The sequence below is a fragment of the Cavia porcellus genome, unplaced genomic scaffold (assembly GCF_034190915.1).
Source record: "Cavia porcellus strain 051 isolate PalLab524CR breed Dunkin Hartley unplaced genomic scaffold, mCavPor4.1 scaffold_7, whole genome shotgun sequence".
Classification (NCBI taxonomy): Eukaryota; Metazoa; Chordata; class Mammalia; order Rodentia; family Caviidae; genus Cavia; species Cavia porcellus.
In genome coordinates, this window is record NW_026947490.1 from 46,449,838 (window position 1) to 46,471,263 (window position 21,426).

Here is a 21,426-nt window from a genome sequence, read left to right on the forward strand (position 1 = left end):
AGCTAAATCCCCAGCCCCTAGAGGCTGTTTTTTTTTTGTTTGTTTGTTTGTTTGTTTTTTGTTGTGTGCTTCAATATTTTATGTAGAAAGGAGAGTCTTTTTTGTTCTTGTAGGTCTTGTTTTTCTTTTTTTTTTTTTTTTGAGAATGGTTTAAGAAATTCGGGAAGGTTAAACCTTGGCTAATAACAGAAAAATGTTTCTATTTAAATAAAAATGACTAAAGAAAAATATCAAGTAACAGTTAAAGCAGTTCCAACCAAAAAATGCTTTATTCCTTTTCTGGAAAACATGTGGACATGCAATGAAGACATTGAGAAGGATATAGAGGACATCATTGAGTGCTACATTAGATGCTAAGCTAATGGCACTTAATTAATGAACAGTCAAATGCTCCGGAGGGTTGCTTAAGGGAAGAGATAGTTATAATACATACACACCAAGAAAACGTTCCATTCTCTACAGAATAGAAACTGGAGACAGGGACATGGACCCTATATAGCCAGTGCTCCAAGCATCATAAGAACTGCCAATTTCCAGACTTTCTTCTCCCCCATCCATCCCTGATACTTGTTACTGTCAATAAGTAGGAACCTCTTACAAATTCTTCATTGAGCTCTTCCATGTCTCTTTTACAGTGAAACATCTGGTAATTATATTCTCCTTTTTGTACACACAATTATATCATAACAGTGTGGATCTCACTCTGTCAGGAACCAAATGAAAAGACACACATCATTTGTCAAATTGGCTATATATATGTCTAATGAAAACTTATTTGCCAATTTTCTTTTTTAGATTTAACTGTCTTTTCATTGAAGGAAAACACATGCAAGGAAATCGTTTTTCTGCACGGCTTATATCCTCTCAGTGACTATCATTTTAGAATGATAAAGTCCTTACTGGCAGAAGAGTTAATACTACAGCGAAGTGAGTATGAAGAATGTGACAAAATTAAATTTGCTGACCTGATGGCAGAAAAGTTCAAAATGGATGCAGGCCTGGGAACACTGATAGCAATCTTTGAACTGATACCACCTCTACAAAACACTGCCGAACTTCTCAGAAAAGAGAAGCCAAAAGGTAACAGGGTGACCTATCCCCAATCTTATCTCGAACCCCATCTTGGACACTGTCATCATTTCTCCAGCATTTTCCACAGTATTTACAGCAGTGGTAGTAGCTATGGGGCCATCAATTGGAGAACCTAGAGAACAGTTCTCCTATAAAATATTCTAGTAAATTTGAGCCAAAAGATATTGGAAAATCTGCCAAAATTATAAAATAATGCAGAATAAATTCTCAACAAGCTTTTAATATTCTGATGCATTGGAAATACTAAAAATTAGCAAAGTAATATTTGACAACATGAAGCATCTTATAATTACTGCAGTATAAGTATTTATATCAGTTAATGTCACATGTCTTTTAGGGTAAATCACATTTCCTCTATCTTCAAACTTTTCAAATCTTAAGAGCTGCCTTTATAGAGGTAACTTGCTTTCTCTTAGATTTGGCACATTAATCTCTTTTTAATTTATTCCACAATTAGGTAAAGGTTACATAACAACATGTGGATAGATTCTGAAATTGAATTTAATCATTTGTCATCTACTTGCCTAGAATGTTCAGACACCTGGTATAATTGCATGCTTGGACATCATTTTTCTGTCTTCCCTTGCAGTTATGCTTCTTCATTCTCCTCCATGAGAGCATTGTTTCTAATTCAGCCTTTATTTTATGCTTTAGGACAAATATATTGTAAAAGCTTCCTAGTCTGTGTCCTTCCATCCTCCACCATATTGATATTTCCTGATTTGGGTTTTTGGTTTTTTCTCTGTTTCATTAGAGTCTGTTTTTTTTTCTCTGTTTCATTAGACCCTGTTTTTTAGACAAAACACCACAACAGAGTATGTTTATTTCACTGCATTTTTTCCCTATGGGATTCTCAGCTTTGCTTTTTATTTTCTTGTTGACTATTCCTTCCAATTATTGTGTGTGTGTGTGTGTGTGTGTGTGTGTGTCTTTCCCAAGAAGAAGTTAGAAGCCCTTTAGGGTCTGACAATAGATTTTGATGCTTTTCTGTTGAAATAGCATTTGCTGAGTTCTCAAATTTTATCCAAAATTTGGTTTCACAGAAGAGAAATTGAGAGCACCTCTTCTACACATGGAGGACTAGGCATTTTTGAAAGTCAGATATGGATTTTGCAGAAGTTACTTCACTTGTGTTTTAACATTAGTGCTACAAGAAATACCATTGCTATCTTTATCCCTAGGCCTCTATCAAAATCCATAACTCTTCAACATCAACATAGAATTGTGTCTTTTTAGTGAACTAAACAGAGATTATACATAGCCTTGTGTAACTTCACATCTGACTGTAATTCACAATTGCATTGTGTTGTCAGAACCAAAATGAAAAATTTCTACTTTTAAAACATTTGGATTTTGCCATCCCTATAGAATATTGTACCAGGATTACATGAAAATTACTCCCTTTGTAACCATGTATTTCCTGCTGAGATGGAGTTTCTTATAATTAATGAATATCTGGAGGTGATAGACTTTATTTGATAGTGCGTAAGGAGCACTCATTTGCCTATAATACTCTCCAATCTCAGTATCCTGAAATTTGTCTTCCTATGTATTTAAACCTCATGCAATGAGAGTTTTCCATCTCAGAATTTCCTTGTTCCCTTAACAAGGAGGCAATTTACAGTCTCAGGGACTCCAACATTTCAACTACACAAAAGATACGTGAACACGTGATTCTTTCTTTGTACATATAGTAAATATTTCTTTTTATTTATTTAAAGAAAGAAAAACAAAATAGAAAAAGGTAGGGTAGTACAGAATTCAAAAAAAATTAACACTAAGAAATAACTAATTGATAGTTACATATTGTCATCTTAGAAATGGTTGTTCAAGTTACAAAATCAAAGCACAAAAAATGGATAAACATACAAACATTGATAGTATAAACCATTCTGTTCAATGATCCAGTAAAAATTTAGCCATATGATCATCTATCTTACACACTTATACATATAGTTACATACTTTAGAGCACTTTCCTTCCTTTTCATTTTTAAAATATCTATTATACATTTTGGATATTGTTATTCTTTTAGTTTTTATTTTTTTACTCTAGAGAGACAATGTAATATTTACTAATATGAGTCTTGTTTATTTCACTAATGAGGAGAGTCTCAAGTTGCCTCCATTTACCAATAAAGGTCTCAAGATCATCCAAGTTTATGCTGAGTAATATTCCATTGTATAAAAATGCCATATCTTTTTCATCCAGTCTGTGGTGATGGGCATTTTTGTTGTTTCCAAGATTTAGCTATTATAAATTGTGCTACCATGAACACGGGTACACATATATCACTTTGACACGACTTTTTCAATTTTTCTGGAAAAATATGCAGGAGGGGAATAGCTGGATTGAATGGAACTTCCAATTCTAGTTTATTGAGGAATCACCATACTGATTTCCACAGTGATTGCACCACTCTACACTCCTACCAACAGTGGAGCAGTGTTCCTTTCTCCCCACAGCCTCACCAACATTTGTTATCCATTGATTTCTTCATGGCAGCCATTCTTTCTGGTGTGAGATGAAATCTCAGTGTTGCTTTAATTTGTATTTCTCGAATGACCAGTGATGGTGAACATTTCCTCATGTATTTATTTGCCATTTGTGTATCTTCATCTGAGAAATGCATATTCATCTCAGATGCCCATTTTTGGAATGGGTCTTTGAATTTGGGAGGCTTGATGTTTTAATTCTTTATCTGTTCTAGATATAAGTCCTTTGTCTGAGGGATTTTGGGCTAAAATTCTTTCCCATTCTGTGAGTTTCCTTTTCACTTTGTTCGTGACTTCTCTTGATGTGCAAAAACTTTTTAGTAATATGAGATCCCAGATGTTGATTCTTTGAAGCATTTCCCATGTAGCTTATAATTGTTCATAAATTTTCTGCCTACTCCTATGTCTCCAAGATTTCTACCTATCTTATCTTTCAGTAGATTTAGTGTTTCTGTTTTAATATTTAGTTCCCTGATCCATTTTGACCTTAGTTTAGTGCATGGTGATAGATATCAGTCTAGTTTAAGTATTGGGCATGAGGAAAGCCAGTTTTTCCAACACCATTTATTAAAGCGACTATCCTTCTTCAAGTGAACATGTTTAGCAACTTTCTCAAATATAAGGTGGCTGAATGTCTTTGTAGTTATGTTTGCACCTTCTAATCTGTTCAGTTGATCCTCAGGTCTATTTCTTTGCCAGTATCATGCTGATTTTATCATTGTGGCTTTATAGTATAGTTTCAAGTCAGGAATTGAGATGCCTCCTTTCTTGCCTTTATTGCCCAGAATTACCTTTGCTATTTTAGATGTATTCCATTTCCAAATGAATTTTAGGAATATTTTCTCTAAATCTGTAAGGTATGTGGATGGTATTTTAATTGGGATTGCATTGAATGGTATTTTAATTGGGATTACATTGAACAGTTTTGGGAGTATGGCCATTTTCACAATATTAATTCTTCCTGCCCAAGAGCAAGGAATACCCTTCCATTTTCTAACATCCTCTTCAATCTCCTTTTTAACAGTAGTATAATTTTCAGCACATATGTCTTTTACTTTTTTGGTTAGTTTGATTCCTACGTATTTCATTTTTAGGTGCTATTGTGAAAGGTGGTGTTTCTATAATTTCTCTCAGGGATTTTTATTTGTGTACAGGAATACTATTGATTTCTGAGTGTTCACTATGTATCTGGCTATGCTGATGATTTTGTTTATTACCTCCAGTATTCTTTCCATCGAGTTTTTTGAGTCTTCTCTGTAAAGTATTATGTCATCTGCACATAATGATAATTTAACTTCTTCTTTTCCTATCTTTATTCCTTTTTTTTTCTCTTGTCTAATTGCTCTGGCTAATATTTCCACAACAATATTGAATAGCAGTGTGCTGATAGTGGACATCCTTGTCTTGTTCCTGATTTTAGAGTGAATGGTTTCAGTTTTTGTCAATTCAGTATAATGTTGGCTGTTGGTATGTAATAATACATATCCTTTATTAGACTGAGGTAGATGCCATCTATTCCAAGGTTCTGTAAGGTTTTTATCATGAGCAGATATTGGACTTTATCAAAAGATTTTTCTGCATCTATTGTGATGATCATTTGGTTTTCATTTTTGGCCCTATTTATGTGGTATATTACGTTTATTGATTTGTGTATATTAAACCATCCATGCTTTCCAAGAATAATTCCCACTTTGTCATGAAGTATAATCTTCTTGATAATTTGCTGCATTCTATTTGCTAACATTTTATTGAGAAACTTTGCATCGATGTTCATGAGTGAATTGGCCTCTAGTTCTCCTTTTTAATTGGGTCTTTCTCTGGTTTTGGTATCAGCATGATGCTTGCCTCCAGGAATGAGTTATGGAGGATTGGTGTCAAATCTTCTGTAAATTTCTTACAGAATACAGTTGTGAATCCATCAGGCCATGGGCTTTTCTTTTTCGCTAATTTTTAATCACATTTTCAATTTGGGTAGCTGATATTGAATTATATCTTCTTAATCGAGCTTTTATAGTTCATATGTTTCTAGAAATCTGTCCATTTCCTCTGTGTTATCCACCCTATATGAGTAGAGATTTTCAAAGTAGATGTTCATGATCTTTTGAATTTCCATTGGGTTCTGTAGTAATTTTCCTCTTTTCATTTCTTATTGCATGAATATGAGTTTTTTCTTTCTTTTTCTTGTTAAGGTTGACTAGAAGTTTATCAGTTTTTTTTATTCTCTCAAAAAGAAACCAGCTCTTTGATTCATTAATTCTTTGTAATATTTTTTAGTTTCAGTTGCATTAATTTCTTCTCTGATATTTACAATTTCCTCTCTTCTATGACCTTTGGGTTTGACTTGCTCTTCCTGTTCTAGAAACTTGAAATGTGGCATTAAGTTGTGTGTGTTCTTCCCATTTTCTCAATGTGACAGTTCATTGCTGCATACTTTCCATTTAGGACTGCTTTCACTGCATCCCACAGGTTATGGTATGTTGTGTCTGATTTTCATTGACTTGTAGGTATCTTTTTTTCTTTAATTTCACCTGTAACCCACTGGTTGTTCAGAAGATTGTTATGTAATTTCCTTGTATTAATGTAAGTTTTGCAAATTTTTTACCATTGATGTCCAATTTCAGTGTGCTGTGGTCAGATATTATGCATGGGTTATTTTCAATACCTTTGCATTTACTTAAGAATATTTTATGGGTTAGTATATGGTCTATTTTGGAGAATGTCTCATATGCAGCTGAGAACAATGTACATTCTGATGTGGTTTGGTGGAACAGTCCATAAACATCCACTAAGTCCATTGGCTCACAGGTATGATTCAGGTCTCTGTTGACTTTTTTCTAGTTGATCTATCTCTCTGTGACAGTGGCAAGTTAAAGTCCACTGTTTTTTTTAAATTTTATTTAAAAGGAAAAAGAGAAAAACACAAAACAAAACAAAGCGGTGTAAGGGTACAAGTAATACAGAACTACAAAAAAAAAAAAAAACAGTAAGAAATCACCTGTTAATAGATTACATATTATCATCTTAGAAATAGTTGCTCAAATCACAGTATCAAAGAATACAAAGTGGGCATTCAAACAGTGAGACTGCAAACAGCTGTGTTCAATGATCCAAAAACATTAATATAGTCAGCTATTTAACACCCCTAAACACACTTGCTGTTATATCCGTTAGAGCTCTTTTTTTTTTCCCCTCTCTTTTTTACAACAAAATTTACACATTTTGGATTTTATTACTCCTTAGTTCTTATTAATTTTTTGGGGGGGGAAGAATAAAGTCAAATATGGCAAAACAAAGCTGTCAGTCAAAACCAAGGATAGACATAGCACATGATGTAAAACAGAGTACAAGGTTATCAACAATGGTTATCAATGATGTCTCTTGTTTCCTTAAAAAGAATTGTTTATCTCATTAGATATTGTGTTCTTATGTATTTGGTTTTTCATGTCCATTAGTTTTTGTCTTACTTAGTTGGGTTCCCCTGTATTTATTGCATGTATATTTTTATTATTAGTTCTTCCTCTTGAAGTTTGCCACTAACAAGTATGTAGTGGCCTTCTTAATCACTTTTAATCATTTTAGGTATGAAGTTCAGTTTGTCTGCAAACAGAATAACTACCCCAGCTTTTTTCTGGATGCCTGTTGCATGGAATATTGTTTTCCACCCATTGACTTTTAACCCATGGGTTTCTCTTGGAGTCAAATGTGTTTTGTGTGTACAGTATATTCTGGGATCCAGTTTCTTGATCCATTCTGTCAACCTGTTTCATTTGATGCGTGACTGGAGGCCATTTACATTTACAGATATAACTGATATGTACTGTCTCAATTTGGTCATGTTAAGTTCCTGTTGTTTGTTTTCTGCTGTTCTCTTTTGTTTAATTTCTTGCCCTGCCTGATGGTTTCTTTCTATTGTTGTTTTGGAGATTTTGGTCATTTTTATCTCTATCTAGTATGCCTTTCAGTCCTCTTTCTAGGGTTGCTTTGGTGGGCATGAATATCTTCAGTTTTTCTTTGTCATGGTAGTATCTTGTTTCTCCACTAAATTTGAAAGACAATTTTTCTGGATACATCAGTCTGGGTTGAAAGTTGTTTCCTTTCAGGGCTTGAAATACCTCACTCCAAGCTCATCTTAACCTGAAATTTTATGCTAAAAGTCTGTCATGATTCTAATGGGTTTTCTTTGATAGGTGAATTGTGTCTTTTCTCTAATAGTTTTTCATATTCTGTAGGTCTGAGATCATATTATTGTATGTCTGGGTGTGGATTTATATTGGTTGTAACTGTTTGCCATTGTATATGACTCACTTATTGTAGATCATCTTTTCCCCATGTTAGGAAAATTTTCTGCTATTACTTCTGTGAACAGTTTACCAATCTCATTCACGCTGACTGCTGCATCTTCATGGATGCCTATTAGTGTTACATTGTTTCTCTTGGCATCATCTTGAAGCTACTGGATCGTCATTTCATGCTGTTGTATTTTTTTTTTATTTTAAAGACAGATTAAGATAAAAGAGGACATAACAAAACAGGTCAGAACAGAACAATTCAAGCAGCATAGTGTTTTACCACAAGACAACCCAACATAACAGTAGGTATCATAGAGTCTGTTTCCTTGAAATATTTGAATATACCTTCATACACTACAGTATCATACATAACAAAACAGTATAACATAATTCAAGAGAATGAAAGTATTAACAAGGTATTTAGAACCAACTAACACAAAATGAACAATGGTTACTATATTACCTCCTTGTCCATAATAAACTTTGTTTATACTATCACATATAATAAAATCCAATAAGACACAACATGATAAAACTAATGGAAACAGAAGAACAAAACTTGGTAGGACTTCAACACAAGATGACATTAAATCAGCACTAGTTATTATAATGTCTTATTTTCTTCAAAATAGCTGTTGATACCCTCACAGACAATAAAACCAAACAACCCAGAAAAAAAAAAAACATTTCAACTAATGAATGGAAACATTATAAGGCTTCAAAGCCATATAATGGGGAATCATGATTACCACATACTTTTATGTATTCTTACCATTTCTTGCACTAGGGAAACTCTTCAGTATTTATACTTGTGAGTTTGATGTATTTCACTTATGAGTATGGTCTCAAGCTGTGTCCATTTATTTATAAATATCTCAATGTGATCATTCTTTATAGCAGAGTAGTACTCCATTGTACAAAAATACCACAACGTTTTTATCCACTCCTCAGTTGATGGACACTTAGGTTTCAAGATCTGGCTATTACAAATTGTGCTTCTATAAACATGGGTGCACATATATCACTGTGGTATGATGCTTTCAGGTCTTCTGGGAATATGCCTAGAAGTGGAATAGCTGAGTCAAATGGGTCTTCCAATCCCAGCTTTCTGAGAAATCTCCAGACTGACCTCCACAATGGTTGCACCAGTCTACACTCCCACTAACAGTGTGAGAGAGTTCCTTTTTACCCACAGCCTCTCCAGCATTTGTTGCTGGTGGTTTTCTTGACCCTGGCCATTCTTTCAGGAGTGAGATAAAATCTCAGTGTGGTTTTAATTTGCATTTCTCTAATGACTAATGATGATGAACATTTCTTCATGTATTTATTTTTCTTTAGTATTTCTTCAGCTGAGAATTGTGTATTCATCTCAGATGCCCTTTTTGGATTGGGTCTTTGAATTTTGGGGGTCTGATTTTTTTTTAATTCTTTATATGTTTTAGACAGAAGTCCTTTTCTGAGGAGTAGTTCACTAAGATTTTTTCCCAGTTTGTGGGTTTTCTTTTCACTATGCTGGAGATTTCTTTTGACATACAGAAAATTTTTAATAAGGGGTGATTCCAATTATTGACTCTGGGAAGTATTTTGAGTCCTGTTCATGAATTCTAGATTAGAGGTTTTTAAAATAAGTGTTGATGATCATCTGTATTTCTACAGAATCTGTAGTGGTTTCACCTTTTTCATTCCTAATTGCATGAATTTGAGCTTTTTTTTTTTTACCTTTTTTAGTAAGGCTGGCTAGGGGCTTATCAATTTTATTTATTCTTTGAAAAATCCAACTCTTTTTGGATTGTTTTCTTAGTCTCTATTGCATTAATTTCTGCTCTGATTTTCATAATTTCCTTCCTTCTTTTGGTTTTGGGCTTGACTTAATCTTCTTTTTCTAGATGTTTGAGTTATAACATCAAGTTATTTATTTGTATTCATTCTGTTTTCCTGATGTGGGAACTCAGTGCGATAAATTTTCCTCTGAGGACCACTTCCATTGCATCACACAGATTCTGATAATTTGTATTTATATTTTTGCTTGCTTGTAGGTATTGTTTAATTTCTTCTTTAATTTCCGCTGTGACCCACTGATTACTCAAGAGTATTTTATTTTGATTTGCATGTTTTTGTGGGGTTTTCACAGTTTTTTGATCATTAGTTTCTAGTTTCATGGTGATACAATCTGATAACATGCATGGGATAATTTCAACTCTTTTGCATTTATTTAAATATATTACGTAGGCTAGTTTATGGTCTATTTTAGAGAATTTGCCATGTACTGCTGAGAAGAATGTGTATTCTGATGTTGTTGGTTGGAGTATTCTGTGTATGTCTATCAAGTTCATTTGTTCTCAGGTATGATTCAGTTCTGTTATTTCTCTACTGATTTTCTGCCTGGTTGATCTGTCCCTTTGTGTCAATGGTGTGTTAAGGTCTCCTGTTATAATTGTGCTATTGTTTTTTGATTTTGCATTTCTATTAATACTTGCTTTGTATAACTGGGTACTCTGGAATTTGGTGCATATATATTTAAGATTGTTGTCACTTTCTCTTGAAGTTTTCCCCTAACCAGTGTGCAATGACCTTCTTTATCTCTTTTAATCATTCTTGGTTTGAAGTTCACATTGTCTGCAAAGAGAATAGCTACCGCACTTTTGGGGGATTCCTGTTGCATGAAGTATTGTTTTCCATCCTTTGACTTTCAGTCTGTGAATATCCTTTTGGGTTAGATGGGTTTCTTGTAAACAACATAAGTTTGGATGTTGTTTCTTGATCCATTTTTCCAGTCTGTTTCTTTTAATTGGTGCAATGAGACCATTTACATTAATGACTATAACTGTTATATATTGTTTATTGTTGACCTGTTATCTTTCTGCTGTTGCATCTTTATCTTTTCATTCTTTTTAATTGTCTACTTTGCTTAGTGTTTTTTTTTTTTTCCTAAGTGTATCTAAACTGTCTTTCAGTATTCTTTGCAGGGCTGATATGGTGACAATGAAGTTCTTCAGCTGTTCTTTTTCATGGAAGTATCTCAATTCTCCATTTTGAAAGATGGTTTTTCAGGATACATAAGTCTAGGTTGGAAATTATTTTCCTCTACGATCTGAAATACTTCACTCCATGCTCTTCTTGACCTTATTGTTTGTGCTGAGAAGTCTGCTGTGATTCTGATAGGTTTTTCTTTATAGGTGATCTGTCTTTTTTTTTCTCTGACAACTTTTAATATTCTACTCTTAGGTTGGGTTTCTGGGGTAGTGATTATTATATATCTGGGTGTAGTTTTATTTTGGTCATGGCTATTTGGAGTTCTATATGCTTCACTGATCCTGATGTCAGTTTCCATTCTTATGTTTGGGAAATTTTCATCTATTTCTTCTCTAAATATCCTCTAGATATCATTTGTGTTGTCCCCTTCTTTTTCATTTATCCCTATCAATTTTATATTGTTTTTCTTTGCATTGCCTTGCAGCTGTTGAATTATTTCCTGATTCCTTGTTACTTTAAAAAAAAATCTTTCCTTTCCTATTCACTAGCTGCAATCTTGTCTTCACGATCTGAAATTCCATCTTCACTTTTGTTGTGGCAGTTTTGACAACTTTCAATGGACTTTTTGATTTCCTGTATATCTCTTTGAATCTGCTTCATGTATTCTGTTTGTTTCTTCCAGGGATTCTATCTTTTTGTATTGTTCATCCAGGTATTCTACCTTTTTGTTTTGTTTCTCTAATTTTTAAACTGTTGCTTCTTTAGATGTGTTTAGCATCTCTTTCATTTTTTTTATCATTTCTTCATTTACGTGGGAGAATATTTCTAGTCTGAATTCCTTTAAAGCTTCCTGGAGTTGCTTCTTTATTTCAGTTGTTATTATTTCAGGTATTTCAGGTGTATGGCATGTATGTTTTTCTATGTACCTAGCTTCTTAGATTTCTTGGGATGGGCTAGATGTTTGAGAGTGTATTTAGGTCTTTCATTTTGTCATTTTCCTGTATTTCCGCGTTTCAAGTATTGTTCCAAGGCTTCCCCTGGGCCTGTTGGAAATTGTCTTCTATGACCTCAGCTCCTGGGACTCTGGCCGCCCACTTCCCCAGATTTAGAGAGGGTCTAGGTTGGAAGATTTAGAGAGGGGTGCAGCAAGCAGGCCCAAGAACTGTGTAGCAGGTCGCGTGTTTCAGGAAGCTAGAAGTTCCTTGGCCAGTGGCAGCGATGATCTTAAACTCTCTGGTTCCGGATGGTGCAGGGACACTCACTTCTGGCGACCTAGTTTCCAGAATTAAGGGTGTAGGTCGTCCCAAGACCCCTGGAGCTGGCCATGCATGGTAGGAAGCTGAGAAGTTTCCTTGACCTGTGGATCTGGTCGAGTGTGGCAGGAAGCTGGAAAGTTCCTTGACAGGCGAGAGCGATGATCCCAAACTCCCGGGGTTTGGGATGGTTTGCAGACACTCACCTCCGGCCACCCAGTTCCTGTTTTATTGTTTTTAAAAGTTCTACTCCTTCCTGTTTGCTATCTGCAATCCTGTCCTCAAGGTCTGAAATTCTATCCTCAGTTTCATTTAAATGGTTTTTCCAGCTTTCAATAGAATTTTTTGTTTCTTGGATGTCTCTTTGAGTTTGTTTCATGGATTTTGCTTGTTTTCTATATTGTTCATTTAAAGATTCAATCAATTTCCCATGCTTCTGTGGTTTTTTTTTTTTTTATCTATTTGTTCTCTAGCTATGCTGAACAACTCATTTACTAAGGTTGTTATTTCTGTCTTTACATGAGAAATTATTTCTAATTCGATTTCCTCTATAGCCTCATGGATTTTTGTCTTTATTTCACTTGCTATCTTTTCAGAGATATCTTTTCAGAGATGACTTAAGTCCTCCACTTCACTGTCACCTGTTCTTATTCCTGATGAACTAGATGTTTGAGATTGTATTTTGCTTTTTCATTTTGTCATTTTCACGTTTTGGGCTAATATTTGGTTTTTCAATCCTGATAGTCACAACTGTTGGTAGTACGTATCTTAGGGTCCTACTATGGGGTTGATGTTTGTCTGATTATTGATTAGCACAAAGAAGTGGAGGGCCAGTCACCTGAATTTTTCCTGAAGGTCCTATATTGGGTAAGTCCTATATTTTTCTTGGGCTGACTAGCCTAGGAGTTTTAATATAAGTCAACCCTTAGTTCCTGCTGTTGCTATGTATTCAGGCTATTACAGGTCACTAGATCTTCCTGTCTATAGTGTTTGTCTCAGCTGAGACCCTACTGTGTCACTGTTGTGTCTCATAAGCCCTTTTAATTTTCTCCAACTTCGGAGAGCCCTTGTTGGCACACTCCTCAACCTGCCTGATGTTCTTTGTGTGGAGGGAGTCACCTACCCCCTTGCCAAGTGCTCCAAGTTCTTACTGCTGGAGGGAGCTTTGCTACAGCTATTTATCCTCTGAAGAACTTGTTTTAGGGAAAAACTCACCATAGTGATTGGAACCTGCTGAGGTATTCTGATGGGGGAGGGGTTACTGAGTCTCCCATCAAACCAGCATGGTTAATCCACTATAGTTCAAGGTTCTGGCAGGGATATTAGAAGCAGAGCATCAACAGCAGTACTTGGTCTAGAAGACGGGGAGGGTCACCGGGAGCAGTGGGTTGGCAGCACCACAAACATGTGATTCTGAAATTAAAATGATTTGTACATTTATCCAGAAACATGAAATTTCTTCCCAGTGTCCAGAAGAAAACACACAGGTGCTAAATTGCTTCAGAGGCAAGACACTCGGTCCTATTGGAGAGTCTCAAATTTGGCAGAACACAAAACCAAAATTGCCTCCTAACAGTTGCATGATGCTCATAAGTGCAAGAAATATAGGAATATTTAAAAGGAAAAGAAAAGTAACTTTCCAGTGTCAAAAAATACAACAAACAAAAGTTCATTGCATGTTTCTGATAAATATCATTTCAAAACAATAATATCCTTACTGGAGGACCAAAAACTGACAAGCAAAAACTGCAAATAATGGAATTGAACATGTTTCAGTAACTTATGTAGAAAAGAGAGTCTTTTTATTGTTGCAGTTGTTGCTATCACTTTTTTGAGAAATGTGAGTATAGTTGAAGAAATTCAGCAAGCTTAAACCATGGCTACACTACATAAAAAAGATTGCTTTTAAATAAACAAGACTAGTTAATAGGAAATCAAAAAAGTTCCTATTAATTTGTGTTGAAGTCCTGTAATACTCCCACTATCTTGTGTTGACTGATTAGACTCTGTTCCATTCTGTATGATAGTATCAAGTTTGAGGGTATAGGCAACTACTTTGAAGGCAATAAGATTCACTAAGATGCCCATTCTGGTTTGACTATTGTCTCCTTTGGAAGTCCTGTAATGTGTACAATGCTTAAGTTTTATTGGTCTTGTTCTCTACTGTTTTGTTCAACTTTATAATATATAGTGAGATAGACAATTCTTTTTAAGGAAACAAGAGACATCGTTGATAACCATTGTTGATGACCTGGTACTCTGTTTTAAATCATGTGCTATGTCTATCCTTGATTTGACTGACAGCTTTGTTTTGCCATATTTGACTTTATTCTTCCCCCCCAAAAAAAGTAATAAGAACTAAGGAGTATAAAACCCAAAATGTGTAAATTTTGTTGTAAAAAAGAGAGGGAAAAAAAAGAGTTCTAAATGATACAACAGCAAGAGTGTTTAGGGGTGTTAAATAGCTGACCATACTAATGTTTTTGGTTGGATCATTGAACACAATTGTTTGCAGTCTCACTGTTTGAGTGTCCACTTTGTATGCTTTGATACTGTGATTTGAGCAACTATCTCTAAGATGATAATATGTAATCTATTAACCGGTGATTTCTTACTGTTTGGTTCTTTTTTTTTTTTTTTTTTTTTTGTAGTTCTGTATTACTTGTACCCTTACACTGCTTTGTTTTGTTTTGTTTTTTCTCTTTCTCCTTTTAAATAAAATAAAATAAATAAATAAATAAATAAACAAGACTAAAGAAAAATATCCAGTAACAGTTAAAGTAGTTCCAAAAAATCAATGCTTCAATCCTGCTCTGGACCACAGGTGGACATGAAACAGTGACACAGAGAGGGATACAGGTGACGTAGTTAAATATCACATTAGATATTTGAATAAGACACATTAGACATTACATTAATGACACAATTGACAAATGGTCAAATAGTCAAGAGTGCTACTTGTGGGCACAGACAGGTGTAAGAGACATGTACTAAAGAAAACGTCTAGTTGCTACAGAATAGAAACTAGAGTGGGGACTTGGACACTACATAACAACTCATCTGAGCCTGTTAGACCTGCTGTCCCCAGACTTTCGTCTCGCACACACATGCATGTCCATGATGCATTTCACCTTCGAAAGGCTATGGCCTTATAGGAGGTATTGAGGAAACACTTCTGCATCCATTTCTATAGGAAAACATCTTATAACTATGTCCTCCATGTTACACACACACACACACACACACACACACACACACACGTATCAAAAGAGTGTGGGTCTCACTCTGGCAGGAATCAAAGGAAGAAGCATACATCATTTGTCAAGTTGTCTCTATAAATGTACAATGAAAACCCATTTGCAAATTTTCTTTTGTAGATTTAATTTTCTTTCCAAGAAAGAAAAAAACATGCAAGGAAATAGTTTTTCTGCACGGCTTATATCCTCTCAGTGACTACCATTTTAGAATGATAAAGTCCTTACTGGCAGAAGAGTTAAAACTGAAGCAAAAAGAGTATAAAGAATGTGACAAAATTAAACTTGCCGACCTGATGTCAGAAAAGTTCATAATGGATGCGGGCCTGGGAACCCTGGTAGCACTCTTTGAAATGTTACCCCCTCTACAAAACACTGCAGAACTTCTCAGGAAAGAAAACCCAAAAGGTAATGGTATGCACTCTCCTAAGTCTGGTCTCAATACCCACCTTGGTCACAGTGATCACTTCCATAGCATATTCCTCAGTACCTATAGCAGTTCTAGTAGGACAGGTGCCAACAAGTTTGAAACCTATAGAACTACACTCTTATAACATATAGTAAGAAATTTCTGGGTGACTTTTCACAAAATCATGAAAGTGATGATATGAAGCAGAATGAATTTTCAACAAATTTGTAATATTGGATGCATTGGAAAAATTAAAAATTAGCAAAATAACATTTGACATCATGATGCACTTTATAATGAATATAGTTTAAGTATTTAGATCAATTACTATCATGTATCTTTTAAGGTAAGTTTCATTTCCCCTGCCTTCATACTATTCATCTTAAAGCTGCCTTTATACATGTAAATGGCTTTCTGTTAGTCAAATTTGAAACAACAATCTCTTTTTCATTTATTCCCAAATTAGATAATATTTATTCCACAACTAGTGGGTAGATGTTTGAAAGTGAATTTAAATATTTCTCATATAGTTGGCTAGAATTTTTAGGTGCTTGATAGAATTGCATGCTTGGATTATATTTTGCTATCTTCTCTTGCAGTTGTGGCACTTCTGCATTCTCCCACATGTGAACATTTTTTCTAATTGTGCCTCTATTTTAAACTTTAGGACAAATACATTGGGAAAGATTCCTAGCCTGTGTCTTTCCACCTTCAAACATATTAATAATTGCTGGTTTGGGTTTTGGGTTTTTGTGAGTATGTGTGTGTCTGTCTCTTTCTACAGATCCTAGTTTTCAGATAAAGGACAATAATCAGTGTGTTTTTTAACTGAATATTTCCCCATGAGATTCTCCACTTTGATTTTCATATTTCAATTAACAATTAATTCAAAGCATTGTGTATATGTGGGGTGTGTTTCTGTTTTGGATCTCAGGAGCCTGATAGGAATTCATGAATAGATTTTAATGCTTTTTATTAGAATATTGTTTCTACATAATTTAAATTTCGGATCCAAAGTTTGGTTTCACACATTACAAGTTCAGAACATTTCTTCTACAGGTGGAGTACGAGGCATATTTTGAAATTCAGAATCTGAAGTTTACAGAAGGTTATTTCACTCATGTGTTCTAAAAAGTGTATTATAAGAAATGTCATTGCTATATTTATCCATTGACCACAATCAAAATCCATAACACTTCAACATCCAAATAAAATCATCTCATTTTACTGAACTAAAGAGACATTATACATAGCTTTGTGTCACTTTACATCTGAATGGATTTCAAAAATGGACTTAGATATCAAAGCCACCAATGAAAAAATGCTATTCCTAAAAAGCTTTTGCCCACCATATAGGATACTGGGCCAGTATTCCAAAAAATTATTTCTCTTGTATGCATCTGTTTCCTGCTAAGAATCACTTTTTATATGAGTCTTGAATAAGGGCAGGTGATAGACTCCTTATTTGGGGGTGCTTGTAGGGCATTTGTTTTGTCTAAAATACTCTTCATTCTCACTACCCTGCAATTTGACTTCCATGGATTTACACATCATTTGATAAAATTTTCCATCTCAGGATTTCCTTGTTCCCTTAATCAGGAGACAATTCACAGTCTCAAGGACTCGAGCATTTCAACCAGTCAAAAAATACACAGACATGAGATTCTCAAACTACAATATTATTTACATTTATCCAAAAATAGGATATTTATTCTGAATGTCCTAGGAAAATGCACTATTGCTAAATGATTGTCAGATAAGACACTCATTCCATTTTGGGAGTCTGAAATCCTGCAGAAGTTAAAACCAGAATTCATTCCAAAAACTCATATTGTGCTCATAAGAGCAAGAAGTGTAGGAATGGTTTTCCAGGAAAACAAAATTCAGTTGGCAGTGACAGAAAATACAACAAACAAAATGCCTTGCATGCTTTTACTGAATATCATGTTAGAATGAAAACATCCTTACTGACAGACCAAAAACTAACAAAAAATGCAAAGAATGAAAACAAAAATGTTTCAGTACGCTATGTAGAAACGACAGTCTTTTTTATTGTTGTAGTGTTCTTTTCATTATTTTGTGTGAGAAATGTGAGTATTTTCAAGGAATTCAACAAGGTCAAGTCATTGCTAAGTGACTGAAAAATGGTTGTATTTAAATAAAAATCACTAAAGAAAAACATCCAGTAACAGCTAATGTAGTGCCAATCAATGATTTAATACTTACATGGACTAAACGCTCAATGGTGACACTGGAAGGGATACAGGGGACATTGTTGAATGTCACATTAGATACTATGCTAACTGCACTTCATTAATGAGCAGTCAAATACTACAGAGGGTTGCGTGGCAGAAGAGATACTAGCAATACACACATGCCAAGGAAAAACTCCAGTCTCTACAGAACAAAACACAGAGTCAGGTACATGGACACTGCATAGCCAGTCCTCTAAGCCTGTAACTTCTGCCTATCTCCACTTCTTTCTCCCACACCCATCCCCACACCTGTCACCATCAATACACAGGAGCCTCTGGAATTTTTCATAATGCTATTCTTTGACCCTTTCTACAGTGAAACATCTGGTCTCCTTCTGCACACACACATGTATCATAACAGTGTGGGCTTCTCTCTGTTAGGAATGAAACAGACAGACATATGTTGTCCCCATACATGTGTAGTGAAAGTCTATTTGCCAATTTTCTTCTATAGGTTTAAATGCCTTTCGATGGTGGGAAACAACATGTAAGGAAATTGTTTTTCTGCATGGATTATATCCTCTCAGTGACTATCATTTTAGAATGATAAAGTTCTTACTGGCAGAAGAGTTAAAACTGAAGCGATGCGAGTATGAAGAATGTGACAAAATTAAATTTGCCGACCTCATGGCAGAAAACTTCATAATGGATGCGGGCCTTGGAAAGTTGATAGCACTCTTTGAAATGTTACCACCTCTACAAAACACTGCAGAACTTCTCAGGAAAGAAAAGCCAAAAGGTAATGGGATGCACTCTCCCCAATCGTGTCTCAGTCACCACTTTAGTCACATTCATTACTTCCCCAGCATATTCCTTAGTAGCCACAGTAGTAATAGCAGCCCAGGTGCCAACAAGTTGAAATCCTAGAGAACTACACTCCCATAACATGTTTTAATTAATTTGAAGCAGAGAAATTTTGAGGAAGCCACCAAAGCAGAATGAATTCTCAACAAATCTGTAATATTATGATGCTTTGGAAAAATTAAAATTTAGCAAAATAACATTTTACAACATAAACAGTTTTACAATGAATACAGTTTAAGTATTTAGATCAATTAATATCTTGTCTTTAAGGGTAAATCTCATTTTCCATATCTTCAAAATTTTAATTTTGAAAGCTTCATTTATAGAGGTGACTGGATTTCACTTAGATTTGGCACAGTAAATTCTTTTTTATTTATGCCCAAATTAGATAATGTTTAGTTTACGACATGTGGATAGATGTTTGAAATTCAATTTAATCATTGGTCATCTACTTGGGTAGAATGTTCAGGCGAATGATAAAATTGAATGCTTGGATTTTATTTTGCTGTCTTCTCTTGCAGTTATGACTATTCTACATTCTCCTGCATGTGAGCATTGTTTCTGATTCTGCCTTTATTTCATTATTTAAGACAAATGCATTGGAAATCTTCTTAGTCTGTGTCCTTTCACGCTGCAACATATTTTTATTTCATGTTTTGGTGTTTGTTTTTTTTTTCCCCCTTTTCACCAGAGCTCTTTTTCAGGGAATGCATTCCCATCAAATGTGTTTTGATTTTACCAACCTTTACCCCACGGGATTCTCTGCTTTGCTTTTCAAATCCTTTTTTCCTATTACTCCCAAACATTGTTTCTGTGGCTGTCTTTTTCCCCTTAGAAGCAGCAAACTCTTTAGAAACAGAGAATAGATTTTGAGGCTTTTCTGTTGAAATACCATCTGTATATGTTGCTAATTTCTTTTTCAAATTTGATTTCACAGAAGGTAAGTTGAGAGCACCTCTTCTAACCATGCAAGATTAGAAGTATTTCAAAATTTGGAATCCTGATTTTGCAAGTAACTTCACTCATATGTTCTAAAAATGGTGCTTAAAAAAATGTCACCACTCTCTTTGTCCCTAGACCTCAATCAAAATCCATAATGTTTCAACATCCAAGTAGAATTGTCTCATTTTAGTGAACTAAATGGACATTATACATAGCTTTATTGCACTTCATATCTGACTGTATTTCACAACTGCATTGTGTTGTCAAAGCTAGCATGCAACATTTGCATTTTTAAAACATTTGTTTTTGCCATCCATACAGGGTGTTGCACCAGTATTCCATAAAAATAACTCCTTTTGTAGCCATCTGTTTCCTGCTGCAAAACAATTTCAGTACCACTATTGAATATCTTGAAATGACAGACTCCTTATTTAGTGGTGCTTATAGAGCATTTGTTTTGCCTACAGTACTTTTCGATCTCACTACCCTGCAGTTTCTTTTGCTATGTATTTACACTTCTTGCAATGGGGGTTTTCTTCCTCTGGATTTCCTTGTTCCTTTGAACGAAGCATTTCACAAGGAGGCAAATTACACACCCAGGGCCTTCTACATCTGAACCACTCAAAAGATGCATAAACATATGATTCTTAAATTAAAATGATTTTTACATTCATCCAAAAGTTGCAATTTCTTCTGAATGTAACCAAGAAACACATAGGTGCTAAACTTGTTCAAAGGCAACATTCTCAGTGCATTTGCGGAGTCTGAAATGTTGCAGAACACAAAACCAGAACTGACTCCTAACAGTCTCATGCTGCTCATAAGAACAACAATCATAGGAACGTTTTTTCAAGAAGAGAATAGTCAATTGACAGTGACAGATAAGGCAACAAGCAAGTGTTTCTAATGAATATCACTTTAAAACAAGGTGCTTTGTAGCAGACCAAAAATTACCAGGTAAAATATGAAAATGGATGTGCTTCAGTATAACATGCAGAAAAGAGACCCTTTGTTGTTCTTGTTGTTGTTGTTATTTTCACTTATTTGACAAATATAAGCATGGTTGAAGAAATTAAGGAAACTTGAAATATGGCTTGAACCGTGGCACAAAAATAGTTACTTTTTTAAATGGCTAAAGAAAAATATCCAGTAACAGCTAAAGTACTTCCAGCAAATCAATGCTTTAATCATACTCTGAACCACACATGGACATTCAACAGCTAAACTGAGAGGGGCTAGAGTGGACATCATTAAATACCTCATTAGAAGCCATGCTAATCACACATACTTAATGAAAACTCAAATGATCAAGAGGGCTGTTTGGGGCAAGTGGTAGCTGCAATACACATACACCAAGGAAAAAGTCCAGTATATACAAAATAAAAACCAAAGCCGTGCACTTGGCCAGTCATCTCAACCTCTAAGATCTGTGGAATCCAAACTTTCATTTCTCACATCCATCCCTGATACATGTCACATTGGCAGGAGCCTCTTAGGAATTCTACAGCATTGCCTTTCTACAGTGAAACATCTGGTAATTCTGTCTTCCTTGTTGCACACATGAATGTAACAAATAACAGTGTGGACCTCACTCTGTCAGGAATCAAATGAAGAGGCATACCTCATTTGTCAAGTTGTATCTACACATGTGAAATTAAAA

The 21,426-nt window shown here is 34.8% G+C and overlaps 1 protein-coding gene across 3 annotated transcripts in view; it reads left to right on the plus strand.

Moving 5' to 3' along the window:
* The window catches only part of LOC101788766 (uncharacterized), a 67,418-nt gene that overhangs the window by 13,807 nt on the left and 32,185 nt on the right, over positions 1-21,426 (plus strand). For all 3 annotated transcript variants that reach the window (XM_063253476.1, XM_063253478.1, XM_063253477.1), the window contains exons 5-7: positions 796-1,080; positions 15,480-15,764; positions 18,475-18,759. In XM_063253476.1, coding sequence (XP_063109546.1) covers positions 796-1,080; positions 15,480-15,764; positions 18,475-18,759 — 855 coding nt within the window. The remainder of the gene's footprint in view (positions 1-795; positions 1,081-15,479; positions 15,765-18,474; positions 18,760-21,426) is intronic.